The sequence below is a fragment of the Nematolebias whitei genome, chromosome 19 (assembly GCF_014905685.2).
Source record: "Nematolebias whitei isolate Nwh7 chromosome 19, NemWhi1, whole genome shotgun sequence".
Lineage (NCBI taxonomy): Eukaryota > Metazoa > Chordata > Actinopteri > Cyprinodontiformes > Rivulidae > Nematolebias > Nematolebias whitei.
This window is the reverse complement of record NC_056516.1, coordinates 16,811,234-16,831,788: the sequence shown is the minus strand read 5'-3', so window position 1 is coordinate 16,831,788 and position 20,555 is coordinate 16,811,234. Positions and strand designations below refer to the sequence as shown.

The window sequence follows — 20,555 nt, the reverse complement described above, 5'->3', positions numbered from 1 at the left end:
TGTGTGTTAGTGTGAGTACACACACCTTTACCCCAACACGATGTTGTGCAGGAATATTAGGAGCTGCAGCTTCATGTTGATACTTTATACAAGTCCTACTAGAAATGCTCCTTGTATTCAAGCAGGAAAATGTTTTATAATCATGTACTGGTAGTAGAAATGGGCAGTTTTCAATATTTGAAGTCTAGTTCAAATGAGCAAATCTGAATTATTGATGTGTCCATTACAGCCAAGCTGTTTCTTAAACAATGCTTTTACACAATACCTACTGTCCTCCTTTCTCTCTCAGAAAATACGAAAAAATAAAAACAACTTGAAGTGTCCTAACATCAATTGCTGCTGTTGTAGTTTATTTTGAAAGGATTATAAAGTGGAGAGACCCGATAGGAACAGGCTGAATGGGCTGTTCGGTCCCTATACAAGCGGTGCGAGTTTGGTTCACATTGCCAGTAGTAAGTCAGACTCCTTCAGGGTGGGAGTTGGACTCCGCCAGGGCTGCCCATTGTCACTGATTCTGTTCATACTGTAACTTTTATGGACAGAATTTCTCGGTGCAGCTGGGGGTCGGAGGGAGTCTTGTTGGGTGGCCTCAGGATTCCTTCTCTGCTATTTGCAGACAATGTGGTCCTGTTGGCGTCATCGTGCCATGATCTTCAGCTCTCACTGGAGTGGTTCACAGCAGAGTGTGAAACAGCTGGGGTGAGAATCAGCACCTCCACATCTAAGGCCATGGTCCTCAGTCAGAAAAAGGTAGCAACCCACCCACCAGTGACAAAGAGATAAATATTAGGCAGGTTTTTCTAAGTGTGACCAAGAACTTATAGCTTGTTGTCCCACGGTGGGTACCTGCCCGACAAAAGTGGCTACGATCATTTTAATGAGGAGCTGCAGGTGTTTTATCCACAGTACTGATCTGAGGACGCAGGTGTACTTTGACAGACTGAGGTCGAGTCGCTTTGTCTTCTGTCCCCTCGCAGTGATCCGTGTCCCCAGAGATTAATCAGGAGGAGAATCTGATCTGCACCCCAAACCGAGCTTCTCTGCACAGTACCACCATCTCTGACTTGCTCTTTCTCATATTGTCGAACCTCCTTTGACCAAGTTCACTCCGGTCCCTTATGTGAGGTCGTGGGTGGTGGCTAAAGGGCACAGGACTGCTACTGAGACACGGAGCAAAGTGTGGAGCAGGGAGGAGGATGAGGAGGTGCACTTATGTTCTTTATATACTAAACAACTAGTAGATAAGAAATGATCCCATAATACACTTATAAATCACACATAAAGCGTTTTAGGTTAAATTATAAATATGAACTGGCTGCAGTGGCAATTTTAGCACCTTTTTGGGGGGTGCTCAACCACCCTTAAATTTTAACCCAGCACCTCTGAAAAATAAAGAGTCAGAGTTTCTTTATTGTCATTCACACCACATGTGGTGTAACGAGATTATGTACACAGGGTCCCAGTTACATCCAACAATAAAATGTAAAACAAAAACAGTAATAATATCTAAGATATGAACTAAGAAAGCATCAACTAAATATACACTAAGCACTAATAGCATAAAAACATTACACCAAACAGCAGCACGAACATGAGTCTGTGTGAGCAGATGAGCACGCATGAACACATCAACATGAAACAGAGCAGCAGCAACATGAAACAGATCAGCAGCAACATGATGTAATTTTTTTCCCAATGATTATTCTGGTTAGAGATTCATGAGTCTAACAGCCTCAGGGTAGAAGCTGTTCCTCAGTCTAGTGGTTCTACACTTAATTCTCCTTAACCTCCTTCCTGAGGGGAGCAGGGCAAAAAAGTGTGTGTGCTGGGTGAGTGGGGTCCTTCATGATGCAGGAGGCCCTCTTCCTGCATCTGGAGGTGTAGATGTCTGTGATGGTGGGGAGACTGACTCCAACAGACTTCTGTGCAGCCTTCACCACTCTCTGCAGAGATTTTCTTTCTGCAGCTGTGCAGCCTCCATGTCATAAACAAACCATCATTAAGGTTTTGTAAGGAAACTCTCAAACCTTAGATTCACAAAAATATTGAATAAATATGGAATAAATTACGACAGTTTTAAACAGGAAATAGCATCTACTTTATTCATAATTTTCTGGGGGAGGAACCCCCCCCCCCCCCCCCCCCCCCACATGCTATTTGCATTCCAGCATCTTTGATTTACAAACTAAGCCCCGATGGTTAGAGAAGGTGGCCTGTGATCAGAAGCTCGTCAGTTTGACCAACAACTAAAATGTGGGCCGAGTTCGCTCATAGTGGCAACCCCTGAAGAAGAAAGCAGCCAAAAATGAGACAAAAGAATTATTTAAAGCATTTCCTTCCTAAAATTTCACTTTATCCTTTTTTTATTTCTTGAAAACTTTTGCCAAAATTTAACTTTTATATTACCAAGTAACATAATTTCATCTTGCCGAAAGAACGTGGTGACTTTTCAAACCCATTTGAAAAGTCTGTGAGTCTGCCTGTCTTTGTAGAGTACAAACATCCGAACAACAGATCGGAGTTTGTTAGTTCTGTTTTGTAAATTTTATGCTCATAAGTCACTACTGTTTGTTGTGATTGTTCAGTCACATTCAGTGTGTAAGAAAATGGTTTCTATACTCCCACTGAAAAGTTTATTATACGTACAGTTAGTGTTTTATAAATAGGAAAAGAGCTGCTGCCAGAAAGAGCTAAAGTATTCAAATGGTTTGTTACAAGAATTAAACCAAAAGCTTAACTTCTGGGGCAGAGTTTAAATCTATATCCAGCTCTTATGAAAAGATCTCTGTTGCTCTGTTAAATCTGATGCTGCAAGAGGGTCGGCAGAAGGAACAAAGGTGCCCAGGGGCCTAAATCAGATTTGGAACCTGTTTGATGCAGACATTGGTGACTGGGGAAATATAAATAGTGAAACAACTGATCCTGAATTGCACAGATGACTTGTTGAGTCACTTTTGTCAGTCTTGATACTGTCAGCCCAGTCCTTTGGTACAGTCTAGGGATCAATCCATTCATTGTCAACCACTTATCTAAGCACAGGTTGTAGTGGCATCATGCAGAGATCAGACATCTCTTTTCCCAGAGACATGTTCTATCTAGCTCATTTTGGGAGATACCATGATGTTCACTGAACAACAAGGAAATATAAACCTTGCAGCAGGTTCTGGGTCTTCCCTGAGGTCTCGTCCCAGAGAGACGTGCCCTCAACGATGCCCTCAACAATGCCCAAACCACCACTGACTCTTTTTGACACAAATAGGCAGCGGTTCTACTTTTTAGTTTATCCTAGATGACCAGGCTCCTTGCCTTCTTCCTGTCTGAATCCAGCCATCGTATGGAAAAGTGATTTCAACTGCTTGCTTCTGGGATTTCATTCTTTCAGTCAACCTCAGTTCATTGTTACCAAAGGTGAGGGTTGGGACATAGATGGACAAGTGTCTTTTGGCTCACCCTGATTACTGCAGACAAACACTCAGTTCATCATTCCATCTAAGAGTGCTGGAAGGCTAAACGCAAATGGAAAAAAGATAAACTGCAAGTGTCTCTTATTCTGTTGAGAGAGTCTGTGTAAGAATCAGGACATTGTTAAAGCTGAAAAAGCAAAGTTTTTCTCTGTTGTTGTGAAATCGGTCCTGAACACCCTTCCATCTACAGGTCTCAATAACTCCTCTGAAACTTGTGAAAAGTTCCTGCAGTTCTTTACTAATAAGATCCAAAACCTCAGACCACTGGTCCCTCAGCTTTCACATGAATGAACTACCACCATCACAAGTTCTGCTGTCTTTTATCAGACTGTGTTCTAACCAGCTGGAGAAAAACGTTAACAACATGAAGACATTTTCCTGTCCAAATTATAGTATTCCAACTCCGTTTTTAAAGAAAGCTTTTAAATGTGTTCGTTCTGACATTTTAGAGACGTTTAGCAGCAGTTACAGTTCAGGTGTTGCTCCAGCCTATTTTAAACATGCTGTTGTGCAGGCGCTACTAAAGAAACCTAGTTTGGACAAATCAGTTATGTCCTGGATGACTGAGAATCTTCACCAGTGTTTTGGACAAATCTGTCTTTTTAAATTTTAGACCAATTTCAAAATACCTTTTTTTATCTAACATTTTAGAAATAATATTTTTTATACAGCTGCAGTCCTTTTTAAATGCTCAGTCTTTTTGAAATGCTCACAGCGTTCTCGAAATGTTTCAGTCTGGTTTTAAAGCTCAGCACAGAAGCAACATTTTTAAACAGTTTATTTTTGTTGAAACGTTTCATCTAATCCAAACGACTTCATCAGTCCGAGGAGCCGAAACAAACTCAGTCTTATAAATAGCACCTTCTCATAGTGGGTCAACCTGTTTGAATGTGCTAAGATGGTTTCTGGAGTCTGCCCTCTCCCCTGCCGCCTGAGCCAAACTGTTGAACAGGTTTGAGGCAATCATGGCTAAAGTGGTTCAAAATATCCTGATTCCACTCCATAGGACCTGACTTAACTTTGTTAGATTTTTCTACCTGGATTACTGAGCATGAATAAGAGCATTTTTTAAAGTTTTCTATTGTTTTTATTTTGTTTTTTTTAATAAGCTACAGATTCAGGAGACTCTGCTGTACTTTTGCTTTTAGACCTGACAGCTGCCTTTGGTACTGTTGACTACAGGATTCTAATCTATAGGTTGGAACAATGTGGTATTAAAACCTCTGCTCAAATCTTGTTCAGGTTTTACCTGTCTGATAAGAGTTTCTGTGTACCGGTAAGCCTTTTTTTTTTCCATTCAACCTTTATTTATACAGATAATTACATTGATCCTCGGAGACTCATTTACAATTGAGACCTGCTTTAGACAGACAGACAAAAGTATGGAAAAGAGAAAACATGAGGGGAGGGGCAGTAAAAAAAAAAATTGTTTCTCGTACTATATCCTGACCGGGGCACAGTGTGAGAGTTGGGGGGGGGGGGAGGGGGTGGACGTTGCACATAAACAGCACATAATGACATCATGATACATTTATGAGAAGGAGGCCGGAAAAGATGGTGAGTTGTCCGTAAGCACCGCCAGAAAGTTCCATAGTCCTGGTAAGAGATGTTACAGTGTCTACCAGCAGGCTCAGCTCTGATACAAGTCCACAGGTGTTCTCAGGAAGGGGGTGAGTTGTCCGTGAACACTGCCAAAGTTCCATTCTTGATAAGAGATGGTACAGTGTCTATCAGTTGGCTCTGCCTCTGATACAGTTCCACAGAAGTACTCGGGAAGGGAGCAGGAAGGGGAAGGGGGAGCAAAGCAGAGCTTCTAGTTCGCATAACCTCTAGGATAAATTTGATTACCTTAATGATTGTGCTTCAACTAAAGGTAGACCTGAGTGCTTTCTGCATAAGAATGTAAAAAGATTCTCAGTTTTCTAAAAATGGAGTTTAAAAGGAGGGTAGAAAATGAAAATATATGTCCAAGAATAGAGCCTTGTGGAACGCCACCTGTGAGGTAGGCAGAGGAGGAGACGGGTTATTTAAGGCTTACACAGAAACTCCTGTCAAACATGTAAGACCTGAAGTCATTATTTTAGGTCCCAGTGAAAACCAAAGTGCTTCTTCTACAGGTCTGGCTAGTTTGGAGCTATTTGTAAAACCTCACATACAAAATTTTGGGAGTGGTTTTTGATTCAAGTTCTAACTTTGAGTATTCGTTCAGTTGCAAAAATGTTTTGGTTTTGGTTTTTTTAAACTGAGGCTTTTATCTAAAGTGAAATCATCTTTATTCTTTAAAGACTTTGAACTTATGATTCATGCTTTCATTACCTCCCAACTGGACTACTACAACTCTCTATGTCAGTGTTAGCCGGGCCGACCTCTCACATCTGCAGCTGGTCCAGAACGTTGCAGCTCATCTTTTAACACGAACAATGAAACATGACCATATCTCCTCTAAGGAGTGCTGCATCCCTTCATTGGCTCTGTTTGTTTTAGGATTGATTTAAGTTTTACTGATGACCTATAAGGCCCTGAATGGACAGGCTCCTGTGGAACTGTCTGACCTCCTGCAGCATTTTGTGTCCTCTAGATTCCTCAGATCCAGCAATCATTTGCTTTTGGATGACCCATGATCCAAGTAGGTCCACAGTAGTGATCGGGCCTTTCAGCTGTAGCTCCTAAACTGTGGAACCAGCTGCCTCTTCCTATCAGACATGCTTCAACTCTTGGTGTTTTTAATCTCATCTTCAAACATATTTGTACTCGATGACTTTTAATACACCGTGAAAGTTGATGTTTCATGGGCTCTTTTTATTGGTTTTATTTTTTGTCAAATTAAAAAAAATTGTTTTTATGGTCTCTTATTTTTCTATTATCTTTGTATTATGTGCAGCACTTTGACCAATGACTGTTGTTTTTAAACGTGCTTTATAAATAAATTTGATTTGACTTCATCACTTAGGAACAAGACACTGAGATGCTTAGTCCTTCACTTAAGGCAGCAAGTCATTCCCAGTCCAAAAAGAAAATTAAATTTTCCATTTGAAAACCACAACCTTGATGCTGGAGTAGTTGACTCTTGTCCTGGTTGCTTCATACTCTGCTGCAAACTGTTCAGCGCACTATGAAGTAGAGTCCGACCAATGTATCGGCCCTACGATATATCGGTCGGACTCTACTACAAAGGTCATGGCTCGGAAACACCAACAGGACCACATCACCTGCAAAATACAAATGGCACCCAGAAGTTCCTAAAACAGACATCTTAATCTCCATGTTTACTTTTATTTATTGTAAAAAGTAGGTTGGTAAATCACAAATTGTTTATTTGCTTGTTTTTAACACAGTGTTATAAATGTACCATTCACATTCAGCAGTAATTCTGTCCAGGCTTCAGTGTGAAGGAGAAGCAATTCAAAAGAGACTGTGTGCTCTTTTTCTTCAAAGCTATATTAAAAAGCACATACTGTAGTTTAAAAAAAAAAAAAAAAAAAGTCTATTGGTAATCATTAAAGTTCTGTTCTTTAAACTCAGTAAAAGTCTACAAGGGTAAAATCTGAGTAAATATCTGGCTGTGGTAATTAAAGTTGCTTGATATTGGCTCCTTTACTTATTTGTAAGCCACATAATGCTGCTCACTTGAAAAAGCTGCCAAAGTGAACTACAAAAAATACAATTTTCTGGCCAATAAACCTTCTTAGCTGTTGTCAGGCATTTTTAACAGCCAAATCAATAATGTTTCAGACCACTCTTAACGATTTAATCAAGTTTATTACCATGATGGAGCCCAAGAACCAGCTGTTGACCTCCTTGACATTACAGGCTTAAATAGAATGAAAAGTGGGAAAATACCTGACATCTGTCAGCTCAGCTGATGAATTTATTAATTCCCACGGCATTCTCAATTGTAATTTAGTCTTGCTGTATTTGTTGCATTTGTTTACATGTGTTAACAGATGCCATTGGATTGAATTTTTTTTTTTTTTTTTTACAATTCCAGAGACTGTTTGTTTCCCAAATATGTCAGATTTTGTCAAGTTTGTAGGAAAAAGAATGTGCGTGCCTACACAGATGGTGTTTGTGCTTTGGGCAACAGCAGGGGAATAGCAACACAAAGCAGCGTGCTTCATTATTTCAAGTTACTTACTTTGTCTGTAACTTAAGTGCTGAGGCTTCAAGCTAATTTTAGTTGACATTCTTAATCATATTCTTAAAGAAAGCAGGGGTGGGATGCTGGTGGTGGTGCCCTGTTTTTTGTTTTGTGATGGAAAGTGATCTCTTTGAATTAAGGGTAAAAACTGATAAATTACCAAGAACATGGATTGTTTTAGCTTTTACAGAAAAGAACTACCGGTAAACGCAAAATCAGACCTGGAAAGTGTTTCACATTTCTTTTAAACTGATGGCTATGCCATGCAATATTTGCATCAAAATAATTTCTAAGAACCAGCAATGACAGCAGGTCACTGCAGTTTTCTTGGGTTTCCACCAACTGGGAGGCAGGATTTGTGTTTGAACACTGCAAAGATCCACATGCCAACACTGATGTACACTAGCCAGACAATCAGAGTTATCATCTGTCACTCATCAGCCTTAGGCTGATTCAAAATGTTGAACTGGTTGACAAAGAAGGGTTGAAGTTGTTCAGTGAAGCATCTATTCATTTTCTTCCACTTATTTGTGGTTGGATTGCACAAACAAAAGGTCCAGTAGGCAAACAGACATTTATCTCCCCTTAAACACTCTCCAGCTAGTCCTGAGGGATCCCAGGGTGTTTCATGGCCAGAGACACTATACCTCCAGTGTGTTCTTGGTCTTCATCAGATTCTCCTCCCAGAGGGAGGCACCATGGAGACATTCTAATCAAATGCCCGAACCACCTCAACTGACTCATTTTGCTCCAGAGGATCAACGACTCTAGGCCAATCTCCTCAGCTTTTTTCAGAGTCTTCCAGCATAGGAAGCTAATTTCAGCCATTTTTATCAAGGATCTTGTTCTTTTGGTCATGATTTAAACATTGTGACCACAGGTGAGGGTTGAAAAATATATGGACCAGTAAATCAAGAGCTTCTCTTTTAACTCATCTTGTTGCCATAAAAACACAATAAAACAGAGCACCACCCCCTTATTACTGTGGATTTGGTCCCAAACTGTCAGCTCCATCTCCTGCTCCATTCTGCCTTCTCTCGTGAACAACACGCCCAGATACTTGAACTCTGTGGTCTTTGAGGCAAATAGTCCCTACCAATCAAGGGGAGCATTCCATATTTTTGTTGTTGAACCATTGCCTCTTACGCTGGCTGCTTCACACTGTTACAAACCTCCCCGGTACACATTGAAGGTCATGGCTTAAATACTTTTAACAGAACAACATCTGCAAACAGCAGAGGTTTTGAGGTTCCTTAAACCAGACACCTTCTCTCCATGTCTGTTCCCTAAGGTCCATAGATAGGTGACTTATACGATGCTCTTATACTTTTTGGAACGGTGGATGAAACAATATAATTATAACTGACTTGTTCACCAAGGCTGATCCACTTAATTGATACTGCTGTAAAATAAATGTAATTTTGTTTTTCCGACTTTTCTTTTTCACAAGTGGAGCTTAAAAGCCTACAGTGTCAAAAAACGACTGTGTCTATGTGAGCACTTTTGTGGGCCATTATTTTTTCAGTAGATTTTTTTGGTTTCCTTGAAACACTATTTGTTCAACATACTTTTTCATTCAACGTTAAACACAACTGGCTGTCATCAATTCAGGAGAGTTTGAAGACAGTGGGATAACTACTGCTCATCTGGTCTCAGCCTATGAAGCTGGTGAATGTATGAAAACTGGAGGCCAACTAAGAAGCATATATCATTGGCAAATGTACAGTAAAGGATTGAGACTATGATAGAAAGGAAGGCAAATTAAAATCATACCAATAAATAGTATCCCTCCTCAGTCAGTTGGCAAAACTTAAAAATTTGCTGCATTCACTTGTTTCCCTAAGACTGGAAAATACTTAGTATAGCTACAGTGAATGGCCTGTTGGCCTATTGCTATTTATGAGTGTAACTGGGACCTTGAGTACACAATTTCGTTCCACCTCATGTACCACATGCGATGCGAATGACGATAGTCACCTTGAATCTTGTTTGGATGGAAAATGGCTGAACTGTTCAGCCGTTTTCCAGTTAGTCATTTTGAGTCTTTAAAAAATAAAAAGTCTTTCCCAGCTATATTTGTCCACATAAATAAATCAGATTTGGTCTTGATCATAGAAGTTTAGTTTATTATTTAGTTCATTACTTCCTTCTTCGGTGCTCAGTTTACTCCCCCCAACAACCCCCTATTGATTCTGGGGATAGGGATTCCTTCAGAGCATGAAGTCTTGAAACTAAATATTAGGAGGAAAAGTTCCTGTGTCCGTTGTTTCCCAGTACAGTCCTTCTGAATGCTCTCTTAAGCCACACTGATGTTGTACACGTTCCGTCATACACTTGTATCTCTACTCGGAGCAGACACATTTTTCCTGTCGTGTATTATTCTGTTTGTGTCCCTCGTGTAAGTTTAAGGATGTGTTGAGGTTTGTGAAGCTGCAGGCTGTTTGTTGGCCAGAAGACATGATGCCCTCCTGACACTTCTAATGCAATTTTATTAACAAGGAGCTAATTACATCTCAGAGAAATGACTTCAACACCTGTGTCCGTACGAACACACGTGTATCACCTTTTGTACTTCCTAATTTATAGTTGTGACATTCTTTTGTGAACGGTACACAAAGCAATAGATGTTCATGCACAGGTTATTTTCACTAAACCATCTGGCAAGAACTTTAAATTGAAGAAAGTGCACACTAAAAGTAATTTTTTTTTTTTTCTCAAATGCTGGTCTCAATGGTTGTATCAATCTCTAAATGAATGCTATCTGGATGCTTCCAACTGTTTTGTGTCACTAACAGCTGCCAGATATAGAGTTTCCTTTTCTAGGTCTCCGCACATTCACCTGTTCATGTTTTACAACTGCTTTATGAATAATGATGTGACTTCTCTAGTTTAAATAACATATGTCAGTCCAAGGGTGTTTTCTGAACACTTTGCAGAAGTTGTGAGTTGTTGATGGGCTTTCACAAAGTTATCTTCAAATGTACTAACCCACGAGCACTCCAGTAATGAGGAAATTTAAATAAAACAGGTGCGACCTCAAAGCTCATCACCTGAACTCTCGCTCAGTGCGAAGCGTCCAAGACTTTTTAATGAGGAACCTTTCAATCACCGAGCAGTCGTCCTTCCAGAAGTCCCTCATCTTGCTTCTTAAACTGACAGACCCTTTCACGTTCATCTCTCATCCCCTAAACCACCAGTGTGTTTAATTCTCCATCTTTTAGCTCGAGACACAACTCTTCCCTTTTCTTCCTGAACTGGTTAAAAAAGACTTTACTGTAAAATGTGCAGTTTCAGTTATTTATTGTCAAAGCATTTGGAAACAGTAACAAACGTGGTGGCGCAGTTGGTAGATCTGCCGCCTCTCAGTGAGATGGTCACCGGATCAAATCCCAGTCCAGGGGCCTTTCTGGGTGGAGTTTGCATGTTCTCTCCATGCATGCGTGGGTTTTTTCCGGGTACTCCAGTTTCCTCCCACAGACCAAAAACATGCATGTTAGGTTGATTGGTAACTCTAAATTGTCCCTATGTGTGAGTGAGAGAGTGAATGTTTGTTTGTCTTTGTGTCCCTGTGATGGACTGGAGACCTGTCCAGGTGTCCCCCATCTCTCGCACAGTGACTGCTGGTTATGGGCACTAGTAACCCCTGTGACCAAAAAGGAAGATGCAGGTAGAGAGGATAGATGGACGGATGGATGGATGGAAGAAATGTATATAAACACAACAATGTTAGCCTGCACAGTATTCTATCACCGCTGGCCGTGACACTGGTAATGTCATCAACCAATTATGGTAACTTTTCCCCATTTCATATTTTTTACTCTAAAACCACTAAAAACAAGTCATTAATCTTTTTTTAAATCAATTAAATAGGCCACTAGAATGTTTTATGGAAGTGTTTCGCTGTAAGAATAATGTGAAAACTCATTTTTAAATTTATTTTCCTTGCATCTTTAACTAAATAACATCTTAGTAAAAGCTGGGAAATGACTAATTACATTAGAAGTGACATTAAAAGTTAAAGATGATCCTATCTGTAGCAATTGTACCAATGTGTGGAAACTTTGAATAAATTAGTAAAATGCTTGGTTGAGCTGTTGTCACGATGTATTTTAGCAGCATGTGAAGCAGGCGGAGAACAAATGAAAGTGAATTAGGTCTGAAATACATTTAGCAGCTGACATGAGTGAACATGGTGGAAGTATTTCCTGTTTGTGTATCTGTGGGGGGCTGGATTAATAGCTGAACATAGAGATTGGATTCAATGATGCAAAGCAACACACAGCGGGGGGCACTTACCCCACCACCACCCCCTGCTGCCTCCTCTGCTAATATTTGGAAACGAGACGGATGGTTGGTTGTAGATGTGAGGGAGATGATTGTGTACACACACACACACACTCCAACCATGTTAGACAGCAAAACACTGACGGTACATTTGGAATTTTGTTGTCGGATGTTTATGCCGAAGCATAAAAACTGAAGAACACGTCACTGTTTAGCATGTTTGGTTTTTGTTTTTCCCCCCTGTTTTCATCTCAATTTTTGATTTTCAACTTTCCCCAAAGTTTTAGAAAAACAGGATTCCTCACAAAAAAGGAGAAGTTCTTTCGCCTACCAAACAAATAAAAAATAAGAGCCTTCTTTGGAGCTCAGGTTCAGGCCCACTTCACAGGAAAACCATCACTTAAAGTTTAATGGCACTGATATTTTGATCCAGTTTTGTGATTTTTGGAGAGTTTACCACAAAATGTTTAACTTGGAATGTGATGATTTCACAATATTATCCATCACAACTTTCCAGAGGTGTTATAATCTTTATTTTTCTCAGATTTTACAGTTGTTATACAGTTTGTACATCATAACGTTGGCATTTTTGTCTTCTTCCACTCAAGTGTCTCACTGGGCTTCATACATAACACACTATAGACTCATCAGGATTGGCTTTTGACACTAGATGCTTCTGCCATTTATGGTTGAGGAATTGTTTTCAGTAAAATTTCTAGTTAGTATTGTTTTTTAATTAGACACAGGTGTGTAATTACTCAGGTGATGTATTGGAGCTTGCTTTAGCAGATTTTATATAGGCTTATTTTACTTTCTATCACTTGTAAAATCAAAATGGAGGCGTTTTCTACTCTTCCACTCTTTTAAAAATAAAAACAGAATTATGTTTAGCCTTAAGAGAAGGAAAGTAATGCATGTTGGAACTTTGGATAGTAGCTGCTTTGGCACCCTTGGAATTTTCAAGAAAATGTTTTTGGTTTCTTGCTGTCAATTTAATAGCTAATTATCATACTACAGTAACTCATCTTTTGTATCGTGGTTTTAAAAATTTTATTATTTTTGACAATTTAACAAAAAAAAACTGAGTTATTGGCCCAGGCCTCCCTTGCAAAAGTGATCTGCAATCTCCGTGGAATTTGCCTGGTTAAATAAAGGTTAATAAATAAACAATAAATTATTTCTGTTGGACAAACACACGTTTTTTCTTCTGTATGTTCCACAGCGGTTCACTGTAACAGGCATGTCACCTCTCGGCTGGTATTAGTCAACTTCTGACCCTTAATGAACGCCATGTTGGCGAGGCTGTCTGACAGCAGCAAGGCTTAATGAGAGGGGCTCTCTCAGCAGAGCCGGTGTCAGACCTCCACAATAACCATGCAATACCCCTGCTCATCTCATTAGCATCACGCTAACAAGTCGTTCTGTGGAGGATGCCATTGGGAAAGTTGAAGTAAAAGAAGCAAGCATTACGTTGTTTTTTTTTCTTCTGTTTTAGTCTGATCATTAACTGTGAGAGCCCTGTTTGTAAAAACATGGCCAACGTCTACTTTGAATCATGCCCGCAGTAAACGACCATTCAAACATCTGTTTAACAAATAAGGTGTGTTAAAGTCACACACATGTTTTCATTGTTCTTTGTATGTTTTCTGACTGAGATATAACAATTTTTATCATTTGAACTTTGTTTAGCCTTTGTTCTAAGGTTTATTATAACTAGATGTTGCCAGAGACCTTTCTGGGTGGAGTTTCCATGTTCTCTCTGTACATGCATGGGTTTTCTCCGGGTACTCCGGTTTCCTCCTACAGACCAAAAAACATGCATGTTAGACTGATTGGTAACTCTAAATTGTCCCTAGGTGAGAGTGAGAGAGTCTATGGTTGTTTGTCTTGTTTGTCTCTGTGTCTCTGTGATGGACTGGAGACCTGTCCAGAGTGTCCCCCACCTCTTGCACTGTGACTGCTGGCACCAGCGACCCGAAAATGAAGAAGCGGGTAAAGATGCTGGATGGACGGGCGGGCGGGCATTCTATCACACCTGGCCGTGGCACTGGTATTGTCATGAACCATTTATGGTAACTCTTATCCCCTCTTATCCCCTTAGTCTAGGCTAAAATCAAACCTGTTCAAGCCTCCGCTTCCCACCATCATCCTTTCAAATGCCCGTTTGATCCAGAATAAGTGGATGAGATTTGTCTGTGACTGGTGACACAGAGGAATTTGATTACCTTCTACAGCATGATTTTTATGGAATCTTGGCTGGACTGTACAACTCCAGATGTGGCCATTGAGCTAGTAGACCTTGCTACCTACCGAGCTGATAGGACTGCAGATTTTGGTAAGAAGATCGGCAGAGGCTTGTGCATTTCCCTCAGTGATTCTTGGTGTATAAACATCATAGTAGTCGACAAACTCTGTTGCCCTGACGTAGAATTCTTGCTGCTTAGATGCAGACCATCTTATCTTCTTAATTTACAGCCATGTACATTTGTGCTGTATATATTCCCCCTTGTGCCAGTACTAAGTTAGCCTTAACATAGCTCTATGACAGCATAAACAAAGGAATGGCTACACATCCTGACAGTGTCTTTATTGCAGCCGGGGATTTCAATCATGCTGACATAAAGTCTGTGCTACACTTGTTCCACCGTAATGTGAAATATTCAACCAGAGGAAACGGGACCCTTGATCAGGTGTATACTAATGTAGTGAACACATACAGAGCCGAGGCATTTCCCCATCTGAGACTGTTGGACCACCTATCGCTCTTGCTATATCTTAGGTATATGCAAAAAAACAGAACCACTAGGCCAGTAGTCAGATCTGTCAGAACTTGGCCAGGACGCCATTGCCAGGCTTCAGGACTGTTTTCACACTATATTCTGGACTGTTTTCAGTGGCCAAAGGATACTGACATGTGGGTCCCTAGATGAATTTACTACAGTTCTGGATTACATCCATTTTTATGTTGCCACTGTTACAACCTGGAAGCAGTTCTGGGGTTTGACTGTGCTGAAGGATTTGTCATGGGGCAAAAACATCACATCAGCCAAAAACATCATGTCAGCCATTGGGAAGGCCCAGCAATGCCTCGTCTATCTGAGGAGAATAAAAAGAGCAAAGCTTCCACAGAGGCTAATAACGAACTTCTTTCACTGTGCTGTAGAAATGGTGCTTATATACAGAATGCTGGTGTGGGTTTCCAGCTGCTCTGAGGCACAACAGCAGGCTCTTCAAAGGGTGGTCAAATCAGCAGTCAAAATTGTTGGGACTTGCCTCCCGAATCTCAACACTTTTCTTTTCCCGCTTCCTGTGCCAAGCTCACAACCTCATTCAAGACCGGCCGCACCATTTGTTCCATTAACTGTCCTCTGGACAAAGTGTAGATCCATCTGTACCAGAACTATCAGACTTGTCCACAGCCTGTTCCCCCATGTGGTCAGATTGTTGAATGAACAACCCACTCCTTATGTTTCTCCCTCCATTACCCAATATTACATATGATCGTTTATGTCCATACATTTACAGAAATGTGACTGGATTTGTATTGCTGCAGCACCCTCAGTACACTTTTCAGCCCTCCCTGATTATGCACCTTAAATAAATATGAACTGGATAATGCATCGCAGCAGCACACCACGCTTCCCCAATGCCCTCCCCAGGTGACAATAACAAATACTTGTAATGCATATTTACTTTGGGTTGGGATTTTTTTAAATATATATTTTTGGGTGGGGTGTGGGGGTGGTACTAGAAATTGGGCACACTACTTATTCTGGGATTTGTGCTGGTGGTACTTTCTTAATATGTAAGGCTGTGGATGCACCAATGTTATCTCATTGTTTTATGACGATGACAGTAAACTATTCAGTGGAATTGAATTTTATCTACTTTGCAATACATTCCGAATAAAAAATGTGGACAGTTTGCTGTGGTCCAACTGTGATCCAAGGCGGGGGACGGGGGTTTGGTCTCTAAGGGTAGTTCAGGTCTCTTGTAAATGAGTCCCCGAGGCTCAATGGGATTAACCTGTTGTTAAAGGTTGAATGAAAAAAGTGGAAGACGGAGTTGCAAGCTGTGTTAGTGCTGGCAGTACTGTATATGTACGTAGCTACTCAATTTTACTTACCAGCTCTGCAGAACGGGAGCAGCTTTCAGTTCCAGTTCGACTGTTCTGGTCCAACTCTGTTAATTTCTGCAGACGTACGCTGCAGCGATGAAGTCCACAATCAATGTTGTTAACTCTCAAACCTACTAATTTTAACAACATATTTATATGTAGCTACTAAATTTTACTTACCAGTGTGTTCCCGCCTGGAGGTCCATGTAGGCCGGCTAGGAGCTTTCGGGTTCACTGCTGAGTCTAGGGGTCTGGTTCTAGTCTGGTTCATTGCAGCCCTTGAACACCAAAAGCACATTTTGTGGGGGTGGGGGCCAGACCTTTGGTTGGCCGGCGCAGGACCATAGGTGGACGATTGAGTCAAAGTCTGGATGAAAAAAGTCTTTATGGGCTACGGAAACAGCGCCGGACCTATGGCAGCGCATCCCTGCTCAGAAGTCCTTGTGAGCCGGCAGCAAGCACACAAGATTCACCGATAGGTCTGGAGGTCTGATTCTGCTCCGGTTCAGTGGGTTCCGTTCAGCTTCTCTGCATCCTCTGGGCGCCGAAGTCACTGTAATAAGCGCCAAACTTTTTCCGATCACATCAAAACTTTCCCTCTATGTATTTCAGCAGAAGGAACCGGGACTTCTGGGTGGGGCCCTGTTGATTTCTGGGAATTGTAGTAATTATTAGAGGGAATACAGTGTTGACCTATTGAGAGAAAACCACAAAATGGTGGCGCCAGTCCAAAGTATTTTATTTTTTCGTTAACTTTACTGTACAATATTGTATCCAGTACTGTCCCAATCACGTGAGTATTATTAAAATTGACAATCGTGTCCTGTACAATTTTATTTTGTACAATATTATGTACTGTATGTTTACAAACCGATAGAGCAAGTCCCCGAAAGTCGAACCGCAAAGTAGCGAGAGACTACTGTACAGACAACAATAAAAAGCGATTAAATTAAAAATAAAGTCTTGTTGTAAAACAATAAAATCAAGGTGCCATATAAAACAAGGTAAAATACTAAAAACAAGAGGGAGGAGATATAAGAAGGTAGCAGACCAAGGAGTGCTTTATAGATGAAGATGAACCAGTGTGAGAGCCTACGTATAGATAATGATGACCAACTGACCAAGGAGTACAGGGTGCAGTGATGGGTACGGTAGTTACAACGTTATGAATCTTAGCGCGCCATGGTAGACAGCGTCCAACATCTGCAAGAAGCTCAGCTGGTGTGAGCATTCATGTAAATAATGTCACCATAGTCAATGGCCGATAGGAAGGTAGCAGTTACAAGGTGTTTTCTGGCATTCAGAGTTAAGCAAGATCTATTTCTGAAAAAGAAACCCAGTTTTAATTTAATTTTCTTTATCAAGTTTTCAACATGTGGCCTAAAAGAGAGGTGTGCGTCAATTAAAATTCCCAAGTATTGTAAGAATCTACAAACTCAACAGGAACACCATGTATGGATGAGATAGGAGGAAGAACTGCTGGCACACATTTTCTGTTTGACAAAAATAACCCTTGAGTTTTATCAGCATTTAGCACCAGCTTGAGATGGAACAAGTCTGACTGAATGATGTCAAATGTCGACTTTACATAGAAGCTGGAAAACCTTGGCAACTGTTACCTCGATAATAAACAACTGTATCATCGGCATAGAGATGTAACAAGGCGTCAGGAATGCTTTGATCTACATTATTTATCTATAATGTAAAAAGAGTGGATCCTAAAACTAAAATCAGAAATTAAATTTAATTCCAGCTTACAAGTGACAGCAAGCCTTGCTGCCTGTTTAACTGGTTAGTCGGTACACTGAGTCTCCTTTACATTCTAGCACCACATCCTGTCTTTCAATGAATTTATGCATTTCAGATTCTCCCAGCTCTAATTCTGTCTTTGTTTGCCGACTTCCTTAATGGTCTTTGTCATCTTTCCAGGGGCCACAAACGAAAGCGTGACAAAGAAAGAGAGGAGGAAGACGTGGACACTGATGATGTAGAGAACAAACAGCAAGGAGATGACTCAGCTGAATCCTCCAAAGACTCTAACGAGGAAGAAGAAGGTAGCAGCTCGGAGGCAGATGAGATGGCTGCTGCCTTGGAGGCTGAGCTGATTGATTTTATGTGACAAGAACAAAAAAAAAAAACAAGTCGCTGTCTCTACAGGTGGTACTTAAAAGATGTTTGTTCTGGAATCTGTGTAATTAGGATGTGTAAGCCATCGGTGTGTCATAAAGAACTGAATGTCCTTCACAGAAACGTGTTGCTGTGTACATAAAGGCAAAGGTTTTGTAGCACTTCTATAGAGACTTTTTGGCAACAACTTTTTCATTTTATTGTAAAATGTCAAACTGCAAGAGACATGAAATTTGATAATTTTTTTTCTACTACAAGTTTTATACTGATGAGGTGTGTGATATTGTAAATGTATATTTTGCTGATTGTTCTTGCCAAAGAGTTTGAAATGGTTTGCCAAGGTGTGCAGCTAAATATTTTACTCCTGACTTCCACTTTTCATTTTTTTAAGGCCAATGCAACCAGACCTAATCAAGACATTTGAATGTGTTTCCTCTTCCTTCTGTTTGTATATTTTAAATTTGTGTGATAAAAAGCCACTCATCGTCGTAAATGTATTGTTTCCATACTTAATTCTTTGAAGAAGTTGGTTGTTGGTCTCAGAGTTATTTAATGCAGCCTACTTTTCTGTTGGAGGATTTTTCACCGTTTCCAAATGATTTGTTCACTTTTCCTGTTTTTGTATGAAGTTGAAACTCATTTTAAGAATTTTTATTTAACATTTCTGACAGTTTTGGTTGATCAACGCAACTTAGAATGTTCTGGTAAAGTCCAACATTCTGGGAATTAGACGTTATTTTACCTAAAGTTATATAAGTAAACAAAGTATATTAAAAAAAAAGGCATTTTTCTGTAAAAATATAAATTTATTTTTTACTGTTGTTGCCGAGGTTTAGAAGGACTCGATCATATGTGATCCTGCACAAAGGTCAATCAGAATCAGGCATTTGTATTTTTTTTTAATGAGAAAAAAAAAACTAGTTGATTAGAGAATGATCCACAGACGAGTCATAAAAACGTCTCATTTAGTGGAAAACAGACCGAGTGTTTACACAGGTGATTTGGTTTCATGTTGCTTTTTGAGAGTATACATTTTTGAACTTGAGTTTTTTTGTGCCATTAAAACAAAAAAGACCTTTAAGCCAGCAGTAAATACTAGATACTCCGCTTAAAGGGTTTTGTTACACATTTTTGTTTACTGTCGTGCTAAGCTAACTTGCTGTTGGCTGCGATGCTCAAAGGTTTGAGTCATTCATTCAACCTTTATTTATACAGGTTAGTCTCACTGAACAAGAGAGACCTGTTTTAAATGACATATCTATGCATCAAAAAGGGTTGCAGGTTTATTACAAATTAGTTTTTAATAAAAGGTGCCAGTGAAGATCATGAAACAAAGAAAACTTGACAACTTGGAAAACATCATTCTACATAAAAGCTGAGCCCCCGGCTACGAGCAGAAGTGCTGAAATAACCACACTGTGCCGATAGCGCTAATTTATTTTTTATTTCGGCTGCTCCCTTCTTCAGGGGTCACCACAGTGAACTATCGTCCACGAAGATTTGTCGATTGTTTTTACACCGGATGCTCTTCCTGATGTAACCACAGAACACCGAGCTACCACAGCCCTCTGTGTGGAGCAGAGAGCTGCCATCTAGGGCACCTGGGGAGCAGATGGTGGTGGTTGGGGGGCCTTGCTCAGGGGCCCAGAGTGGGGCAAATCAGAGTGGAGGCAGGTGTGGGTGCTTCACCTATCCCATGGGTTCCTAACCCTGCTCCTTGAGGAACACCATCCTGCATGTTTTAGTTGTGTCTCTGCTCCAACACCTGATTTTAATTAATGGGTGATTAGCAGGCTTCTGCCGAACACAAAGAAGTAATTAAATCACTGAATCAGGTGTGTTGGAGCAGGGAAACAACTAAAACATGCAGGATGGTGTTCCTCAAGAACCAGGGTTGGGAACCACTGACCTATCCCACCCTGTTGTCCGTACCAGAAGTTGAACCAGCAACCTTTCAATCACAGGCCCACCTTCTCTAACCTCTGCACCACCACTCCCCCAATAGATGCCGCTAATATTCGGCAAAATACAGAGAAAGGACAAACTGATTAGCTAAAGATTTCCCAAAACTACTTTTTTAATGCACCCTTTACAATTTCCTCTGAGCAAATGATCAAAGCTTATCGGTGAAGGACAGATGAAGAAAAAGAATCATTAAACATATGCCTACATTGTTTTGCTTTTTAGGCCAGAAAATAATAGCGTGCATAAGGCAAACGGGTTGCTGTTGTCTTTTCTTCAAAGCTTTGTATTTTTGAGTCAACGTGAAGTGTCCCATGACCTGAAAAGGAAAAAGTGGGTAAAAGAGGTGGAAAGATGAAGGAATGGATGGGTGGGTGGAGTTGTGTGAACAAAAGATGCAAATGCAGCAGAAAAACGATATATATATATATATATATATATATATATATATATATATATATAT

The 20,555-nt window shown here is 40.3% G+C and overlaps 1 protein-coding gene across 1 annotated transcript in view; it reads left to right on the top strand.

Annotated features, from left to right (window-relative positions):
* ctdp1 (CTD (carboxy-terminal domain, RNA polymerase II, polypeptide A) phosphatase, subunit 1) overlaps positions 1-18,339 on the top strand; it is a 102,888-nt gene extending 84,549 nt beyond the window's left edge. The window contains exon 12 of the mRNA XM_037693413.1: positions 17,933-18,339. Within this exon, the coding sequence (XP_037549341.1) occupies positions 17,933-17,953 (21 nt within the window). The 3' untranslated portion in view covers positions 17,954-18,339. The remainder of the gene's footprint in view (positions 1-17,932) is intronic.
* Positions 18,340-20,555: the final 2,216 nt, after the last annotated feature.